Source organism: Spermophilus citellus (genome assembly GCF_964194105.1).
Source record: "Spermophilus citellus genome assembly, chromosome: 4".
Classification (NCBI taxonomy): Eukaryota; Metazoa; Chordata; class Mammalia; order Rodentia; family Sciuridae; genus Spermophilus; species Spermophilus citellus.
The window spans coordinates 123,627,247-123,649,027 of record NC_138185.1 but is presented as its reverse complement, the minus strand read 5'-3'; the positions used below and the strand labels follow the sequence as shown (position 1 = coordinate 123,649,027).

Genomic DNA, 21,781 nt, shown 5'->3' with positions numbered 1-21,781 from the left:
ACTCTAAGCATGCTCCATTTGCCAGCATTACACTTAAAGCCTTTATTAACAATGTCAATCAGCCATTATTTAAAATCTATTACTCTGAAAAGTACATGATTTCCAAATCTCTTTCTTTAAAAGTAACCTAAAAGGTTATACAGATAATAAGGATTTTAAGCTAAGGACTGAAAGTTTGAAAAATTTTAATAATATAACTAATATTCTCATAAATCCATTCATATCTACAACCAAGTCCTATTTCTTCACACTTAGCTTTCATTAAAATCCTGTTCATGTTTTTAAAAACTTGGAAATCCATACCATGCATGCTGTAGTTGGTGAACTGATTTGTTTAATAACTTAGATTGAACATACATGTGAAGCGTATGAATGACCTCCCTCACATTTTCCTATTTCTGAACTCTACCACAGTACTACTGAGCTCACCTGATTGCACTGTTCCAAATGCTCTTTCTGTTGGTGTGATACAACTTAATGACTAAATTATTTCAACTTTGTTCTTTTTCATCTGCCAAGTCTACTGTTGTCTCTCTTGTGCTTGGACTCTCTTCTCCAGGAATGTCATTTGTTTGATCAGACACTACTTCATCAGTGTTGGCATAAGAATCATCATTTTTCTGAAGAATTTCTGTACTTTCATACTCAAGTACCTCTGATGGTGTCAAAGGTTCCAAATGAACATTGCCTTGCTCACTAACATCAGAACTAACAGATTCTGATTCATCTCTTTTTCTCAAAAACTGATCAATGCTAACATCACCTGATGGTAACCACAAATCCTTAATATTCTTCGAAGAAAACCTAGCTTCACGGGAGTTGTGATCTTTAATCTGATCACTTGAAATTATGTTTTCTGAACTTTGGCCCATTTTCAATTCCATTTCCTGACAAATGTGCTGTCTTTGTTTTTCTTTTTCCATTTTATCTGCATCAATATTTGAATCATAACTGAAGATTTTCTTTGAGCCAGTTTCCTTGTCTGCAAGACAGTTATTATTTTCTTTATCTGAAACTGTTGTGTTTTCTTCACTTTTTGTTGCTAATGAATCTTCAAATAAATTTGTATCACATCCATTTTTTTCTTCTGGTGAAGAAGCTTTATCTTGCTTACTGAAAAAAAGAAAGTCATTTATTATCTTTTTCTTCATAAAACAATGTATTTGAGCACCATCAAAATAAAGACATTTGCTAAGAGAAAAAAAATCAAGGCATCTTTGCTAATTGAAAAGGAAAACTATATGCAGATCCCCTGTCTTTGATGGGAGGTTACAATTTAGGAGGAGGCCATTTTCTTAAGCAAGACTGAGAGAAATTTTGGAGACATGTTAAAAAGACACTCAGGTAGTCTATCAGCTGATTTTAGTCTCAGCTGTCATTATTTCATCTGTTTAAGACCCTGGCTTGTTTTTAGTTAAAATTTAAGTGTTATTAATTTGTCAGAGCACCTAACATGAGGATTATATTTGAAAAAAAATATATCTTTTTCTGTACTGGTTTTTGTATTCTCTTATGCTTAAAATGTCTTTTCCTATGCAAAATCAGATATGCATTGACAAACATGTCCCTAATTTTTCACTAGCTCAATTAAAAAAAAAAATGCCTGAAAAAACATATACATATATACAACACAGGCCTATCTTTGTGTGTACAGATTTAAACTACCTGGAACTCAGACTTTTTCCCAATGAATTATGCCAATATCCTAGCAACATTCTCAAATAGTCATTTATCATTTATTGAATTAATATATCCATAAAGCTATTTTTCTAAAATTTATGCTGTTCCATTGATCTGTTTTTAGATTATTTGGGGGCCAATACCACACAGTCTTAACAACAGATTAACAATGTACTTTATTAGGTAGAGCAAATCACCTATATTCTGTTACTATTCATAAATTTCATAGTTTAAAAACATAAAGGACATTTATTTGCACAACAATGATCATTAAAATTGTGCTTAAATAGTAAACACACAAATTAGTATCTAACATGGAGAAATAATAAAATACATTATGGTATTAATAAATGAAAAAATATAAATCTTATTTTAAGTTTGCCAGTTTCCAAACCAAGTCTCACTGAGATAGTCAACTTAATACTGATTAAATCTACAAATTAATTTGGCAAATCATCCATCATGCAAGTTATCTCAGTAAACTTTTGCTTTGTTTTATACACATTTCTCATTTTTGTTACTATTGTGAATGAGCTTTTTGTTCAGTATGTTTTATAATCACTGATCTATCAGAAAGATTCTGGTTTTTTTTATTTTTTTACATTAAACCCCCTTATTAATTTCAATCATTATTATTTCATTTTCTTAGATTTTACTGGTCAATTACATCACATGCACCACCTACCTACTCCAGAACTCAAGGAAAATTGATAGATGAAGATAAGGCTAGATAACTTTACTACTAAAGTCCAATATATACTTTCATAAGGCCTTATTCAGTGATTTACTTTTTTTGGGGTCAAGAAATTAATTAATCTCAACAGACTAACAATTAATCCATTGTAAAACACAGAATAAATAAAGAAAAGGGTAAAATACTTAATCTAGAACACTGAATAAGGTTCTAATTAGAATGCTTAAAAGGACTATGAAACATGTTGTGTTTCATATCGAGATCTACCTAAGCACTGAAATTTTAAAAACCTCAACCTCTGAATTTTCAAATTTTTAGCTTTATAGCTTTTTGAAAACATTTTAAGATTTCTTATTTGCAATAATTGTCCAGTGTTATAACCTGTAGGATCTTATAACTGTTTTCATTTAATAACTAAAATTTATTAACATTTAGTTACTTAGTAATTTAAGTATTATTAAGTACTTTTTAAAAGATTTTACAACTTATTAAATGTACTGTACATGTTAATAAGATTTAAAAACCAAGAATCTGGAATATTTTTGTTGAAATAAAAATTTCAACAAAGTCATTATTGAAACCAATAATATATACAAAAGGCTATTGAGCCCTTTGTCAGTTAAGTATGAAATAATGTGGTTTACATGTTATTTTATATGCTTACATGGGAGGTTACAATTTAGGAGGAGGCCATTTTCTTAATTTAATGCTTAAATTAAAAGAGATTAAGTTTTTCCTTATATTTACCTTTCAGAATTTGATGATTCTTTTTTTTTTTCAGCCACATTAGGTCTTGCAATTTCCTGAAATGATTCACAATACTTTACTTTTACATTCATGGCTAAACTTAAAGAAAAGTATTTTTATAAGACTAAACATTCTGGATAAAAGGAACTTAAGTATCCAACAAAGAAATTCTGAATACAACAAAGAAATAGGAAAACAATTTTTTAATCTCAACTAGACTAATTCTCATAATAGAAATTAGAATACTTATTATTATTAGAAAAAGTGTTAGAATAATTCTCATAACAAAACTAGAATTTGTAAAAATATCAACCCATAAGGATTTCAGTGAATCAAAAATTTCTGGATCAAATTCAAGAAGCAGTTATCCAGTGATATCAATACCTATTGTCTCTTTCAAATATCAGCTATAATTACAGTGGAACAAAAAACTAGTAAAATAAAACTGTATTTTAATAACAAGATGCATCCACAGGGGGTGGGAGGAGGAAAAGAAATAACTGACAGTATTTGTTGCTAATAACAAAAGTAAAAAATTAATACTTTGGAAAAATTCACACCCACCACTGATGGTTAATTACTTCACTAATAATGGTTAGTTAATATCACTAATATTAATGAATGTGATTTATTGATATTCTATAACATAACATGTCAGCATTTGGGATATCCAGATAATTCAATGAACCAATATTTTTCAAATGACCAATGCATAATGTTACAAAATTACACATGGTTAAAAAGAATCCATTCAAAGTGTAAAACAGACCAATAGATTTTGATGTACAAAGTATAAAGAAATTCAATGATGCAGAGTCAGACTGTACACTGCAACAAACAAAAAGATTTCACTTGTCTAGTGCTGGTGTAGTATCAAAGGAAAATAATCACAATTATCTGAAAAGATTTAAAGTACTGGGTGAAGCTGGATATTTTTCAGATATTTCTACCAAAACAACATATCACATTATACCAAATTCAGAAATATAAGAATCTAGTTTTCTTCTACTAAGACAGACATTAAAAAGATATTCATGAATGAGTATAAAACAATACCATTCTTCTAAATTTCTTTTGTTTGGGAGAGTTATTTTTCAGAAATAAAAATGTTATTTGTTAACATACACTGGGTTTATTGCTATTACATTAAATCAATCAATAACCATTTTTAAAATTTCTAAAATGGTAAATACAGATTATTTTTTATAGTACAAATGGGTATATGTAAAAAGTACCTTCGGAAGTTCTGCTGTACACACCTATATGGCTATGCAAGGCATCCCTGTCTCCATCTAAACACAACATTTTCAATGGACTTTTGAGCCTCACTCTTTAATCATATGTGGACAGTAATCAACACACTACAAGACATCTGCTAACATGAGAAAGACCAAAATAAACAAAAAAGGAACAAAGAAAGAGGTCTGAATACATGAGAGACGTTGCTGGGGACAAAAGAAAAAAAAATTTATCTATATACTTATTATATCAGAGAGGTATGTTATTGTACCAATTAAACAATAAGAAAACCTCCAAAAACAGAACAAATTGAGAATAAATTACTAAAGAGCTCTTCAAAATTATAAATATTGCAATGAAAAGAGATAAGCAAGTAAGAAAAGAAAATACCATACACTGAAAGGAGTTGATGCAGGTGATCCAATGCAGTAAAACTGACACAGAGCTCATAAGTGAGCAAGCACATGACAGTAACAAAGAAATAACAAAAGGAAACTTTCTAAAAACAGAAGTCTTCAAATGCAGGTTTGTCAAATATACCTACCATAATGAATGAAAAAAGGGCAATGAGCAAACATCACGAAATTTCAAAACACTGGTATAAATATAATCATTATGGTTTCTAAAAAGAGCAAAGTAACCTAAACACCAAGAAAAATAACAAAAATTGCTATAAGACTTATCAAAAATACTGGGTGAAAGACAGTGGAATACCACTTTAAAACTGCATAGAAAAATAGTTATCTATCCACATTAGTCAAAATACCACTTAAGTAAATATATTTTTAGAAGTGCAAAGACTGTAAAAGAAGATGCTCTGCTTCTGGGAAAGCTGGTAGAACACACAATCCAACAAACAACAAGGAAACCAAGAAAAGAAGAATTTATGCTTTAGGAAACAGAACATCCAACACCAGAGAGTGGCAAAGGAAAATGCATCAGGCTTAAAGAGCAACTAGTTTAAACTGGAGCAAGGATTGGAGAGAGAACTCCAGACCTCTTCAAAATTTCTCTCTGTGTAAAAACTTTGAAAAAAATATTTTCAAATATTAGAAAAATTGTAATTGTAAAAAAGCATTATATGAACAGAAAATTTTTAAAATGAGCAAAAAAAGTTTTTTTTAAAAAAATTAGTTTTTAAATAGTTGGACACAATGCTTTTATTTATTTTTATGTGGTGCTGAGGATGGAGCATAGCACCTCGCATGTGCTAGGCAAGCGCTCTACCGCTGAGCCACAACCCCAGTCCTGCAAAAAAGGATATTTTAAAAAAATCATTTATTCTAATTAAGTATATATGATAGCAGAATGCACTTTAAATTCACTGTGCACAAATGGAGCACTTTTCATTTCTCTGGTTGTACACGATGTAGCGTTGTACCATATGTGCAGCCACACATGTACCTAGGGTAATGATGTCCACCTCATTCCACCATCTTTCCTGCCACCATGTCCCCTCTCACCACCCCTCCTTTGTCCAATCACATTTCCTCCATTTCCCCATGCCCTCCTGCCCATTATGGATCAGCATCCACTTATCAGAGAGAACATTCAGCCTGTGTTTTGGGGGGATTGGCTTACTACGCTTAGCATGATGTTCTCCAACTCCACCCATTTACCTGCAAATGTCATGATTTTATTCTCTTTAAATGTCGAGTAATATTCCATTGTGTATATATACCACAATTTCTTTACCCACTCATTTACTGAAGGGCATCTATGTTGGTTCCACAGTTTAGGTATTGTGAGTTCAACTGCTATAAACATTGATGTAGCTGCATCACTATAGTATGCTGATTCTAACACCTTTGGGTATAGACCAGGAGTTGGACAGCTGGGTCAAATGGTGGTTCCATTCCAAGTTTTCTGGGGAATCCTATACTGCTTTCCATAGTGGTTGTACCAATTTGCAGTCCCACCAGCAATGTATGAGTATACCTTTTTCCCTACATCCTAGCCAACACTTATTACTGCTTGTATTCTTGATAATTGCCACTCTGACTGGAAGTGAGATAAAATTTGAGAGTGGTTTTGATTTGCATTTCTCTAATTAAAACATATGTTGAACATTTTTCATGTATTTGTTGATCGATTGTATACCTTCTTTTCAGAAGAGTCTGTTCCATTCCTTAGCCCATTTATTGAATTGTTATTATTATCATTATTATTAGTGTTTTTTGAGTTCTCTATATGTCTTGGTCTAATTCCTAGGTCCTTGATTCACTTTTGACTTTTGTAGATGGTGACAGAGAGTGGTTTAATTTCATTTAACTGTGTATGGATTTCCAGTTTCCCCAGCACCATTTGTTGAAGAGGCTATCTTTTTGCCAATGTGTTTTCAACATCTTTGTCTAGTATGAGATAAATGTATTTATGTGGTTTGTCTGTGTCTTTTATTCTGTACCACTGGTTTATTTATCTACTTTGATGCCAATACCATGCTATTTTTGTTACAATATCCCTGTAGTATAGTTTAAGGTCTGGTATTGGAATGCTTCCCGTTTCACTCTTCTTACTAAGGCTAGCTTTGGCTATTCTGGGTCTCTTATTTTTCCAAATGAATTTCATGATTGCATTTTCCATTTCCATGAGGAATGTTCCTGGGATTTCAATTGGAATTGCATTAAATCTGTACAATGCTTTTGGTAATATGACATTTTGACGATATTAATTCTTCCTATCCAAGAACATGGGAGATCTTTCCATCATCTAAGGTCTTCTTCAATTTCTTTAGTGTTCTGTTGTTTTCATTGTATAGATCTTTCACCTCTTCTGTAAAATTGATTCTCAAGTTTGTTTTTTTTTTGAGGCTATTGTGAATGGGGTAGTTTACTTAATTTCTCTCTCAGCGGGTTTATCACTTATATATAAAAATGCATTTGATTTATTGGTATTGCTTTTGTATCCTTCTATTTTACTGAATTCATTTATTAATTCTAGAAGTTTTCTGGTGGATTTTTTGGATCCTCTAAGTATAGAATCATGATGTCAACAAATAGTGATAAGTTTGAGCTCTTCTTTTTCCTATTCGTATTCCTTTAATTTCTTATAACTGCTCTGGCTTGAGTTTCAAGAACTATGTTGATTAGAAGTGGTGAAAGAGGGAATCCCTACCTTGTTCCAGTTCTTAGAGGGAATGCTTCCAATTTTTCTGTTTAGAATGATGCTGACATTGGGCTCATCATAGGTAGCTTTTACAATATTGAGGTATGTTCCTAATACCCCTAGTTGTTCTAGTGTTTTAAACATGAAAGGGTGTTGTATTTTGTCAAATGCATTTTCTGCATCTGTTGAAATGATCATATGATTTTTTATCTTTAAGTCTATTGATGTGATAAATTATGTTTATTGAGTTCCATATGTTGAACCCAGCTTGCATACCTGGGATGAATCCCACTTGATTATGGTGCACTATCTTTTTAATATATTTTTGTATGCGATTTGTCAGAATTTTATTGATAATTTTTGTTATCTATGTTCATCAGGGACATTGGTCTGAAGTTTTCTTTCCTTGATGGGTCTTTGTTTGCCTTAGGTATCAGGGTGATACTAGCCTCATTGAATGAGTTTGGAAGGACTTTTCTATTTCATGGAATAATTTGAGGTGGATTGGTATTAATTCTTCTTTGTAGGTCTTGTAAAACTCAGATAAGAATTCATCTGGTTTTGGGCTTTTCTTTGTTGGTAGGTTTTGATGGCATCTACTATTTCATTCCTCAAAATTGATCTATTTAATTTGTGTTTGTCCTCATGATTTAGTTTGGAAAGATCATATGTCTCTAGAAATTTGTTGATGTCTTCAAGATTTTCTATTTTCTTGAAGAATAAATTTTCAAGATAGTTTTCAATTATCTTCTGTATTTCAAAAGTATCTTGCGATATTTCCCATTTTATCAAGAATTTTAGTAATTTTGAGTTTTCTCCTTTTTTGTTAGGGTGGCTAAGGTTTATCAATATTATTTTTTCAAAGAACCAGCTTTTTGTTGTCATTTTTGTCAATTTCATTGATTTCAGCTCTGACTTTAATTATTTCCTATCTTCTACTTTTGCTGTTGATCTTCTTTTTCTAGAGCTTTGCATGTTAATTTTTAATTGTTTTTATGAATGAGCTCAATGCAATGAACTTTCCGCTTTGTAGTGTCCCAGAGATTTTGGCATATTGTATCAGAGTTCTCATTTACCTCTAAAATTTTTTTTTATGATGTCTTCTGCTATCCATGCATCATTCAATAGTGTATTATTTAGTCTCCAGGTATTGAAATAGTTTCTATATTTCACTTTATCATTGATTTCTAATTTCATTCCATTATGGTCTGGTAGAATGCAGGGTAGTATTTCTTTTTCTTTTTTTTTTTTTTTGTATTTGCTAAGAGTTGCTTTGTAGCATACCATATGGTCTATTTTAGAGAAGGATTCATGTGCTGCTAAGAAAAAACTATGTTCACTCATTGATTGATGAAATACTCTATATATGTCTGTTAAATCTAAATTATTGATTGTATTATTGAGTTCTATAGTTTCATCTAGTTCTATAGTTTCTTTGTTTTTGTTTGGAAGATCTATCCAGTGATGAGAAAGGTGTGTTAAAAGTCACCCAGTAATATTGTGCTGGGTGTCTATTTGATTCTTGAAATTTAGAAGGGTTTGTTTGATATATGTAGATGCTCCATTGTTTGGGGCATAAATATGATTGTTATGTCTTGTTGATATGATTCCTTTAAGCAGTATGAAATTTCCTTCTTTATCCCTTCTGACTAACTTTGGTTTGAAGGCTACTTTATCTGATATGAGGATATATTTACCCCTGCCTGTTTCCACAGTTCATGAGAGTAGTATGTTTTTTTCCATCCTTTCACGTTTGATCTGTGGATGTCTTTTCCAATAAAATGAATCTATTGAAGGCAGCATATGTTGGGTCTTTTTTTTTTTTTTCCAATCTACTAGTCCATGTGTTTTAGTTGATGAGTTTTTGCTACTAACATTCAGAGTTATTATTGAAATATGGTTTGTATTCCCAGTCATTATGGTTTGTTTTTGGTTTTGTATTTGACTTGGTTTCTCCTTTGATTGGTTTTTCCTTCAGTGTAGTTACTTCCTTTGCTGATTTTCATTTCCTTCTCATGGAATATTTTGCTGAGAATATCCTGTAGTGCAGGTTTTCTCATTGTAAATTCTTTTAACTTTTGTTTATCACAGAAGGTTTTTATTTCATCATCAAATCTGGAGCTTAATTTTGCTGGATATAATATTCTTGATTGGCACCCATTTTCTTTCAGAGTTTGGTATATGTTGTTCCAGGATCTCCTAGCTTTGCGGGTCTAGGTTGAGAAACCTGCTGAGATACGAATTGATTTTCCCCTTTACATAATCTGGAACTTTTCTCTTGTGGCTTTCAAAATTCTATCTTTATTCTGTATGCTGGGCATTTTCATAATATGTCTTGGTGTGGATCTGTTGCAATGTTGTACATTTGGTATCCTGTAAGCCTTTTGTATTTGATTTCTCAATTCATTCTTCATGTTTGGAAAATTTTCTGATATTATTTCATTGACAGCGTACATTCCTTTGGTTTGTATCTCTGCGCCTTCCTCTATCCCAATAAATCTTAGATTTCGTCTTTTGATGCTATCTCATAATTCCTGGAGGTTCTATTCATGGTTTCTTACCATCTTCACTGTGCGGTCAACTTTATTTTCAAGATTATATATTTTGTCTTCATTGTCTGAGGTTCTGTCTTCCAAGTGATCTAGTCTACTGGTGATGTTTTCTATTGAATTTTATTTGGTTTATTTTTTCCTTCATTTCAAGGTTCCCCCCGCCCCAAATCTTTCTTGAAGTAATCTTTTGCTACTTGTATTTTCTCTTTGTTGGAGTGACGGATTGTCACCTGTATTTGCTCTCTTATTTCATTGTTTGATATGTAGATCATTTTAATTATGCACATTCCGACATAATTCTAACATTTCATCTACTGTACTGAAAATGGATTCTATTATTGTATCATCTTGGTTTGTTTGGGGCACCCTTTTCCCCCTGTCTTTTCATGTTTTCCGTGTGTCTTCTCCTCTAGTAGTGCAAATCCGAGGTGTTATAGTTTCTATCCTATAATCTTATAGTGTCCCTGCAAGTTTCTGGTGTCTTGCCTTTAATGGGGAGATGGATATTAACAGCACCCAATGCAAATGATATATAGCTTTAAACCAAATAGTTTCTGTTTAGATGATTATAGTTTTATCACAATAAAAGAAATGATGTGTTCAATTAATATCTGCAATATAGACAGGTTTGCAAAAGGGTCTACAGTTTCTATTGGTGGACAAAGACAGAAATGGGGTGGGGGGGTGTAGGGTGTGTAAGGTAAGAGGTGAGAATATAAAAGTATTAGATCATAGGGGGAGTGAACATGAATCAAAAGAAGTTGGCTTTTAACAGGAGAAAAGAAAGAGGCAACCCTGCTCAAGTCTCTCTCCTGTCTCTGCAACAAGATGGTGGCTATTAGCACACCTAACAGGGATACCTCTGGCATAACCAAGCTTGATGACCTTGATGATAAGCCTTCCAGGTCCTGACTGTTGTCCCTAGATGGCAGTCACCACATTGTAGTTGGCGGCCGTGGTAGCATCAAACCTGTAAGTACCTTGATGTTGGGCTTTCAGTCAATGGCTGGTGTCCAAAGACAGACACTACTACAACTAAAGATGGTGGCAGTAGTAACAGAGGTAACTCAGAATGGCAGTGGGGGTGTTCCAAGATGGAGGCAACCACTTTCAGAGGTGGGCGGAAAGGGTGGGACTTACAATGACTTTGGGCTGCCTGGTAAGAGATACAGTGTTGTGGCATGCAGTGCTGTGGTGGGAAGCTGCTGCCGGGCCCTTTCTGTTGTCCCAAAGTGGAGGCTAATATGTGGGGAGAGCTTTGGTGATGGCTGCAGTGTCTCAAGATGGAGGTGGGCCTAGGGAGCCATGCATTGGTAAATGGGGCGCAACAGCATGGTTGTCTGCTCCATGCAGGGGTGGTCCTGGGCCTGGGCTCCTGTGCAGGTTTTGGGTCAGGGAGTGTGGTCCTGGGCCTGGGTCCCTGCATGGTTCACCGGGGAAAGTCCTGGGCCTGGACTCTTGCATGGGTCTGAGGGGCAGTCCTAGGCCTGTGCCTGGATTCTTCCACAGGTCACTGGGGGCCAGCCTGGACTGATGGGGGCCAGGATACATATTTTTAACACCAGAAAAATAATAAATATAGGGAAGGAAAGGATCATAGTACACTTACTGATCCAGCATATGTAATAGTATCAAAAACTGTGATGTAACTGCGCTGGGATCAGTGCTGTGTCAAGTCACACATGGGTCTGAGAGGAAGAAAAAAATGCATATCCCTATATACAAGTTTTTGTGTATTTAATATTGTTTCTCAGAACATTAGTCAACTAATACTGAAAAGTTCCTGAATTGAAACCCAAAACATTAGCTTAAGTTTAAATATTCTAACCAAATCAGGATTTATTATCATTTAACTTTCTTGGCCTTATTGAAAGTAAACACATCAATAAATATTTTCAAAATCTAAGTTTTCTCTTGTTGCAAATGAGCAAACTTCCATGTTTGACAATTTCTCTTGACCAATGGACAATTTTGAAAATTTTTAACATTGTTAATTTACTGACATTTCTTTTCCAAGATGTAACTATGGATACAACTGTTAAAATCTCAGAATACCATTTCAAAATCTGTATTAGACTGCACTAAGCCCAATGATATTTTAAAACATAATGTCAGTTGTATATTACAAATCATTGATATTATATATTGCTTTAAACTATTTCAGATCAAACCTCAATAGAGATTAAATTATCAAAAAATTTAAGAGACAGTGTGTGCGCGGAGGAGCGCGGAGCTCCGGACACAAATCAGTGGTTGTTTTATGTAAATTGTATGTATTTACAGCAAACAACTATTCTCTAACTTAAAAATTTTAAAGCGGGGCTGGGGATGTGGCTCAAGTAGTAGTGAGCTCATCTGGCATGTGTGAGGCACTAGGTTCGATCCTCAGCATCACATAAAAATAAAATAAAGACACTGTGTCCACCTAAAAGCTAAAAAACAAATATTAAAAAAAATTAAAATTTGAAATCTAAAGAACACTTCATTTTTCATGTCTATTTCAAATATAAAATCAGGCATGTGACTATATGGTTGTCCTCTTCCTCCCTTACCACTCCCCGTGTGTCCTACCAGAAGCTGCGGGTTTGGTCAAGGGTATACACACAGCTGTGCTAAAATCTTTCAAACAAGTTCTCAAAACGTTGGTAATCTTAATTTCTATTTAATAAATACTTTCCTCATAACTACTGATATTCTCATGCAGTGATTCATGTATTTCAACTTCTTAACTTTTTCATTTATTTTCAAAGTTGGAAAGAATGTTCATCTGTGGCTAATGTTTTGCATTTATTGAATATACTTTCAAAATTGCTTTCTGTCGTTTGTTGTAAGCAGAGAGAGACAGCCTTTCATGAAATGTGCAGTTTTATGTACACTTATTGTATTTTCACTATAGAGCTCCAAATTATTCCATTTGAGTCAAATTTCATACTGTACTGATAGTTTGCATGGTATTTTATAATGAAGATGCTTTTGGGCTGGGGCTTGGGCTCAGTAGTTGAACTCAGGAGCACTAAACCACTGAGCCACACCCCCAGCCCTATTTTATATTTTATTTAGAGATAGGGAATCTCTGAATTGCCCTAGCCTTGTTAAGTTGCTGAGGCTGGCTTTGAACTTGGGATCCTCCTGCCTCAGCCTCCCAAGCCACTGGGATTATAGGTGTGAGCCACCATGCCCGGCAAACATCATCTCTTTCTAATTAATTAATAATTTCATAAACCAGATAATATCTAGATTTTTTTTAAGTTTTATTGGGATAAAATTTTCTACTTATTTCTTTTGTGTCAATCAAATCAACAAAACTTTATTTTTTTGTCATGACATTATTCTTAATGTAAACATAGCTAATAATCAGATACATTTATTTATGATTGATTACATGAATAAAGTATTTTCCTTTTATTCTCAATAGTATTTCAGATTTAACATAATTTTCTAATAGCATTATAAATGTTTTGAATTTTATTAGACAAATAAGACAGATTCCTTTTTATGATTATGCATATCATTACAATATATCTTTAAAAAGTTCAAATAAATTAGAAATAGTCCTACATCAGACTTTCAATAATTTCTTGTGTACTTTAAGAGGTAAACTATTTTTGCATAAAATATATATCTAGAACCACTCATATTTTATCATATTCTATAAGGCATCATCTATTATCAGTTTAAATATATTTTTAAAAAATCTTCAATTTAGTGACTTGGGAGGCTGAGGCAAGAGGATTTTGAGTTCAAAGCCAGCCTCATCAACTTAGCAAGGCTCTATGCAACTCAAGGAGACCCTATCTCCAATAAAATACAAAAAGGGGCTAGGCATGTGGCTCAGTGTTAAGTGCTCCTGGGTTGAATTCATGGGACCAATGGAGGGGGGAAAAAAGTATGAATGAAAACACAATAAAGCAAGAAGTTTTAAGTATACATGAGGAGATCATGATAATGAATTCACTAATGGAATACTTTAAAAAGATTAATCTTCTGCAAATCTTTGCCCATCTTAAACAGATTTTCAAAATCTAAATCATGAGCTTAGCTAGATCCACACTCTATTAAAATCACTTTTATTTTGGTCACAATGAAGGATTAAAATTTACTTCAAAATTATCTTTTTTTTTTGATACTGGGAATTGAACCCTCAGGTGTTTTCCCACTGAGCTACATTCCCATCCCTTTTTATTTTTTAGTTTGAGAAAGAGTCTGACTAATTTGCTTGAGAGTCTTGCTAAGTTGTTGAGACTGGCCTCAAATTTGTAATCCTCCTGCTTCAGCCTCCTGAGTTGCTGGGATTACAGGTGTGTACCACAACATTCAGTCAGTGTTTTCTTTTCCTTGTGCAACTAGTATGTTCTCAAGCTTTTGAAATTTCTAACATATCATTTTGTTTCTTTTTTATAATTCAAAGAAAATTCTTAATTGTAACTCTGAATTTCATGGTAATTTTGTCTAAGGGTTTTAATGTTAAGAACTTCATCATTTTTAGTAGATAAACACTGTTTTTCTAGACAGACCTGTTACTGCCCCTGTAGTTTTGATCAATTTCTTTACACATTTTATTCTGAACATTGTACCACTTGGCTTTTTAGATACTATATTTGTTTGAGAAAAAATTAATATACATTGAAAATGTTTATTTTTAACTAATACATTTAGCTAAATATATTTAATTTATATAATGAGAGTCAGTTTATGAGTGAGACAAATCATAAGAGAGAACATTACCCTACTCCCTACCACCTTATATTGGCTAGCAAACACTAAGAAACAAGCACCAGCAATACTGTTGGAAGATATGCAAGAGTGTAGATAACGACACTCCTGGAGGCTCAGTCTCAAGTGAAATTCAAAAGCTGAGTATGGAGCAAGAACACGGAGAAAAAAATCCCCATCCTCAATATAAGGAATTACTACAGGAATTGAATCTGTAGTTGTCTTGAGGTAATCATAGCAATGAGAAAACCAAAATTCAGGTGAACGCCTTCCTAATAGCCGCAAACTCCACACTAAAAGCCTAACATAAGAAAAGGTATGCACACTTCCACATACACATACTGTTTACCCAGGTCTCACACATAGTGTCTGACTTTACACCAAACATGATACAACACACAGAAAAGCAAGGTGAAAAATACCTCTAAGAACACATATGCAACAAAATGAAACTGAATCCCTTTCTCTCGCCATGCACAAAAGTTAACTCAAAATGGATCAAGGAGCCTGATATCAAATCAGAGACTCTGCATCTGATAGAAGAAAAAGTTGGCTCCGATCTACATATTGTGGGGTCGGGCTCCAAATTCCTTAATAGGACGCCCATAGCACAAGAGTTAATAACAAGAATCAACAAATGGGACTTACTTAAACTAAAAAGTTTTTTCTCAGCAAGAGAAACAATAAGAGAGGTAAATAGGGAGCCTACATCCTGGGAACAAATTTTTACTCCTCACACTTCAGATAGAGCCCTAATATCCAGAGTATACAAAGAACTCAAAAAATTAGACAATAAGAAAACAAATAACCCAATCAACAAATGGGCCAAGGACCTGAACAGACACTTCTCAGAGGAGGATATACAATCAATCAACAAGTACATGAAAAAATGCTCACCATCTCTAACAGTCAGAGAAATGCAAATCAAAACCACCCTAAGATACCATCTCACTCCAATAAGATTGGCAGCCACTATGAAGTCAAACAACAACAAGTGCTGGCGAGGATGTGGGGAAAAGGGTACTCTTGTACATTGCTGGTGGGAATGCAAACTGGTGCGGCCAATTTGGAAAGCAGTATGGAGATTCCTGGGAAAGCTGGGAATGGAACCACCATTTGACCCAGCTATTGCCCTTCTCGGACTATTCCCTGAAGACCTTAAAAGAGCGTACTACAGGGATACTGCCACATCGATGTTCATAGCAGCACAATTCAAAATTGCTAGACTGTGGAACCAACCCAGATGTCCTTCAATAGATGAATGGATAAAAAAAAATGTGGCATTTATACACCATGGAGTATTACGCAGCACTAAAAACTGACAAAATCATGGAATTTTCAGGGAAATGAATGGCACTAGAGCAGATTATGCTCAGTGAAGCTAGCCAATCCCTAAAAAACAAATACCAAATGTCTTCTTTGATATAATGAGAGCAACTAAGAACAGAGCAGGGAGGAAGAGCAGGAAGAAAAGATTAACATTAAACAGAGACATGAGGTGGGAGGGAAAGGGAGAGAAAAGGGAAATTGCATGGAAATGGAGGGAGACCCTCATTGTTATACAAAATTACATATAAGAGGTTGTGAGGGGAATGGGAAAATAAACAAGGAGAGAAATGAATTACAGTAGATGGGGTAGAGAGAGAAGATGGGAGGGGAGGAGAGGGAGGATAGTAGAGGATAGGAAAGGTAGCAGAATACAACAGTTACTAATAGGGCATTATGTAAAAATGTGGATGTGTAACTGATGTGATTCTGCTATCTGTATTTGGGGTAAAAATGGGAGTTCATAACCCACTTGAATCTAATGTATGAAATATGATATGTCGAGAGCTTTGTAATGTTTAGAACAACCAATAATAAAAAGAAAAAAAATAAAGGTCCATCAACAGCTAATAAAAATATTTAAAAAAAAAGAAAATACCAATTAGGATAAATGCCAAAAACAGTTAAAAGACACAAATAGATAAACATATAAAAAGCAAACAAACAAAACAGATTTAAGACATGTCATGTTCATACTGGTTGATAACTTGAGAGTATACAAAGAAAAATCACATATTACATAAAGATAAAGACAATAATTATAGAAAGACATCACATCAGACAATATGCAAGCTAGAAGACAATAACATTATTTAAACCAACTGTTTGAAAGAAAAAACAAAAACAAAATTGGAAATTCTGTACCTACCATAAAATATCTTTCCAAATGAAAAAGATTTTATTAAACAAAAAGCCTTGGAAGAATTATCTGCCAGTAGGCCCGCAACATAAGATATAGCAAGTAAAGGGAATATGACAGAAATGGAGAGCAACATCAAGAAATGAAAAGATTTGGAAATGTCCCAGAATATAAAATCATCTGAAACTACTAATTTTCCAGTGTGCCAAGTGATTGAAGTTTTAATTATTTCAGGATTTTTACTTCATAAATTTATATCTATTACAATGGTAAATTAACATTATGCAAGTGAAATACATGTTTGTCAAAATGAAAAAACCTTAATATTTTACTTAAAATTAGGTATTTTTATAAGATGAAAATTTTTAAATCTATTTTTTTTCTATTACATGCCAATAATTGTTACTGACATATGCATTTTGAAATTTAATTTTTTTTAAAAAATCACATCAACAATATTTTCAAAAATCTAAACCATTAAGAAAAAAAAACGAAACAAACTTTACCTTAGACACAGATTCTTGTTCCTTAATGGGCACTTCATTTTTTAATCTTGAAAACAAAATAAATACTCATTATTTTATACTTACAATGATGAAATATGAAAGATTTTGCATGATTATAATAATTAAAATGTAAATCTAAACCAATGTACATTTTATGACATAATAGTAAATTGGACCTCATATCAAGGTAAAAGTAAAATGCAGGCTATTAAAAGATTTATTAAATGGTTAAAAATGAATAAAGACATGTATTTTCTGTATCAAAAAGCAAGAGCATTTAAGGAATGTACTCTTTACTTTATAAACCTCCTGACTCCTAAACAATGCTTATTATAACTTATTAACAATATTAACAAAGGTATATGCCATCTAGAAAAATCTTGTAAAATAATCAACAATGTAACAGCTAGCTTTTCTAAACGACCTTTGTTTCATAAACTGATGACTAAAAATATTATTTGGAGAATTTAAGCATCAAAAAATATTGATATTATATACTAAATTCGATTTTAATGCACATAAGGAGGTCAGCCAACCTGACCTGAAATGCCATTAATCAAGAGTTAATTGACTCATAACTTGATGAAGGCTCAGTAACTATAAGAAATAGTATATTTAATACAAGCAATAACTACACTGACTTTTAAATTTCATGGACAAAAATGAAGATATCTAATAGCACAAAAATGTCATCTCTTAAAACGTTCTCTCATGGCTAGTCAATGGCAAAGACTCTTCCTCTTTATGAAGTGCCTATGCATTTTAAAAATTAGGAATATAGGGGCTGGGTTGTAGCTCAGTTGTAGATCACTTGCTTAGGAAGCCTGAGGCACTGGGTTCGATCGTCAGCACCACATAAAAGTAGAAATGAAATCAAGGTATCGTGTCCATCTACAACTAAATTTTTTTTTTTTTTTAAAGTTAGGGCTATAAAAGGAAAGAGTGTATAGTTCAGTGGTAGAGAATGTGCTCACTATGCACGAAGCACTGGGTTCAATATCCAGCACCACTAAAATAACAATGATGGTGATGATGATAAAGTGGCTATGGCCTTTTTTTGCATACTATTATAATTGGTAGTACATTACAATAAGTTAAAATTAATTTGTTAAACAAGTTGAACTGAATAAAACTTGAACAAAAGATTGATCAAAAACGTTTGAGGTTAAAGATTGTGTGATTATCTCAATTATCTAAACAATATAAATAAAGATGAGACTGTATAAAGTATATATAACTTCATTGTTTTAATGGAGCATATGGATAAATAATTGTTTTAAGAATAACATGTTTAATGAAAAAGCACTGTTAGTCTAAACCTAGATATTATATTAATGAAGCATTGAAATAAATTTATGTATTACAACTGATTTGCATTTGATCATTTTAAATTCAATTTGAAAAAACTAAAACAAATGGGCCAGAAAACACCTAAAAATATAAAATATTTTGGGAGCTGGGTAGAGTGCTTGCCTAGCATGTTTGAAGCCCTGAGTTTGATCCCCAGCAAAACACACATAGTTATTTTCTTTTCAGCTTACTATTAAAATGTTACCAAAGATCTTATACTCTTAAAAAAATTACCATGCTAATCATTTTCAATATGGGTATTATAATAAGTTAGTTTTATGCAGCAATTAAAAATAAAAGCCATTAAGCATGTTTAACTGGTATTGCTGGCATTTCCACTGGGGAAACTGAGTCCTCTGAGTATCACTGCAATGGAGGTTAGTGATGTAAATTGTTATAATTCTCCATTTTACTAAGAAACTGGTAGATGAAATCATGTTAAGTTATTAGAATAATTAATATTAAGATGTCTATGATGGGCTGGGGTTGAGGCTCAGAGGTAGAGTGATCGCCTAGCATGCGTGAGGCACTGGGTTTGATCCTCAGCACTACATAAAAATAAAATAAAGGTGTCCACCTACAACTAAAAATAAATAAATATTTTTTAAAAAAGATGTCTATGATCCCAAATCTTGTTTTGTGCCTTTTCCTATAAAATAATTCTCTTCTTAAGGGACAGGCTTATAACAACCAGTAAAAGCATTTAGAAAAGTAACTCTAATATCAATTAGAAATGTACATTATAAATTTCATAATAAATTTATAACTAAAATTTTATAACTAGAGACACATACTCTAAGGTTAATAAGTTCTAACATAACTACTGATATATTATTAACATTTCAGGAAAGAAAAAAATTTTCATACCTGTAATTCTTATTCATTAAAGATACTTGCTGAAATAATCATCATTTGAGATATTCAACTGCTTTAGAGAAGACAGTCAAATTTGCTAAGCTCAAAGTTCTGAGCTAATGACCTGCCTTTAAGTAATTACACTTTTCACCTGTAAATGTAGTTTTTTAATAGAAAAATGTAGTGTAGTATTTAGGATATCTGAGTTCAATGCAAAGAGAACAGAAAGACTGGTGATCAATTTCAACATCATTAGCAAATAAAATTGAAAGTATGTAAGTTTTCTTCTCTATAGAAACCTGTTTAAATATATTTGTTTTTAAATGATAATCCCTTTTATGTAAAGTCCTAAATAAAATAAATGGTTTCCTGTATTTTTCTGCAGGTCACATGACCAACATAAGGCTACATGTAAAAGGAATATTCTGATTCAATGACAGTAGTTATGTTCTTTTGAGGCTTCATTCACACTATAAACATACCACAGGATGGGGAGAAGAGCTGTAAGGAGGGAAATATTCATTCATCCATAAACTCAGGCCAATAATAGCATTTATCTCAGAAATCGGCGTGAATTAAATGAGTAAATAAATATCAAATACTTGGAAGACTATAGGGCACATTGTATGTGATCAATAAATGTTACCTATTGTTATTTCCAAACTTCCTGCTCAAGACTTGCTTGAGAGTGCACAACACAGGCCACTTTTACTCCCTAAATTATCTCCACTGTTTTGATTCTTTTGCCAAGCTTCCACCCTACTCTTAAACACAATATATTAGATACTTCTTTTGATTTTTGGTCTAGGATCAGCCTTATTTGTTCTAGTATGAAATGATCTAACTATTTCTGAACACCTGGTTTGGGGCTATCATCCAAAGTTAGGGAAGAAGGCAGAAAAATCATTCTAGATAGAAGACAGAACTAGATAAAGACAGACAAGCAAACAAAACAAAATATTTGCATGTGAAAATGTAAAGGAAAAAAAAAGACCACTGATGTAGGCAGAATTAATGAAAGAGTAGGAATCTATTGTTATGTGGTTTTTTTGGCAAAACTGAATCATACCCTAGACATTTCATTTATAATGTATAAACTACCCTTAAGACCAGGAGACCAAAAAAAATTTTTTTAAATGGCAGTAACTGCAGAATCACTGGCCAAAGCTGGTATGGTTTATTCTAAATGATGAAGTACACAACAGTTTCATTTATCTTTGCATCTCACTGTTTCTCCCATTCTTTCATGCTAATCAGATATCAAAGGCATTAGTCCCAACTGCCAGGAGCCACCGTTATTATTATTTTATATCAGAGAGTGAACCCAGTGGCACTTAACCATGAGCCACATCCCCAAGGTCTTGCTAAGTTGCTTAGGGCCTCGCTATGTTGCTGAGAAAGACCTTGTACTCATGATACTCCTGTCTCAGCCTTCTCAGGCACTGGGATTACAGACATTAAATATGTCACCACGCCTGGCCACGAAACCACCAAATCTTCATGCACAGCTCCTATCTACTGACTAGCAACTTCATATGAGGAGCAAATGTGTTATATCCACCTTGAAAAGAAAAAACTATCTTCCAGTTCCCAAAAATTTGATTAATGACTGTGAGAGAATCTAGGGAAAAGAATCTCTCATACCTCCAACCCCAGTCACATTTCAAGTTAAAGAAAGATGCCCAAACTCATAGATCAGAGTGGTTTGGTGTTTGGTTTTTCCTCCTTCTCCTCCTCTTCCTTCTTCTAACTTAAATATATGAAGATATTTTGACCATTTTGAACACTTAAGATTCTATAACTTGGGTTATGACTAGAAACAATGATTCTTCCAAGTTCAGAAATTAAGAAAAACAATGGTGTAAGCCCTTATTCTTTGATGTTCATAGACTCAACATGAGTAAATATTCTTAACAGAAATTTTGATATAGTTTCAAATGTAAGACTTAAAGAAAAACATTGTCATTCTACCCCTAGAAGAGTTTACTTATTGCTTGCATATATGAAAAACAATTAATGACTTAACAGTTTAGTTGCAAGTGGTATAATAAAATGATATTTCACTTAAAGAACAGGTTCTGATTCCTTCTGGGATAGTATTTCACAAAAATTATAGCTATTCAATATATATAATGATAATGGTTTAAATGATTAT

At 32.9% G+C, this 21,781-nt stretch overlaps 1 protein-coding gene across 2 annotated transcripts in view; it reads right to left on the bottom strand.

Moving 5' to 3' along the window:
• Positions 1–251: 251 nt before the first annotated feature.
• The window catches only part of ZNF280D (zinc finger protein 280D), a 108,299-nt gene continuing 86,769 nt past the window's right edge, over positions 252–21,781 (bottom strand). For both annotated transcript variants that reach the window (XM_081289643.1, XM_081289644.1), the window contains 3 exons: positions 17,422–17,467; positions 3,122–3,177; positions 252–1,113 (listed from right to left, as the gene is read on the bottom strand). In XM_081289643.1, coding sequence (XP_081145769.1) covers positions 492–1,113; positions 3,122–3,177; positions 17,422–17,467 — 724 coding nt within the window. In that variant the 3' untranslated portion in view covers positions 252–491. The remainder of the gene's footprint in view (positions 1,114–3,121; positions 3,178–17,421; positions 17,468–21,781) is intronic.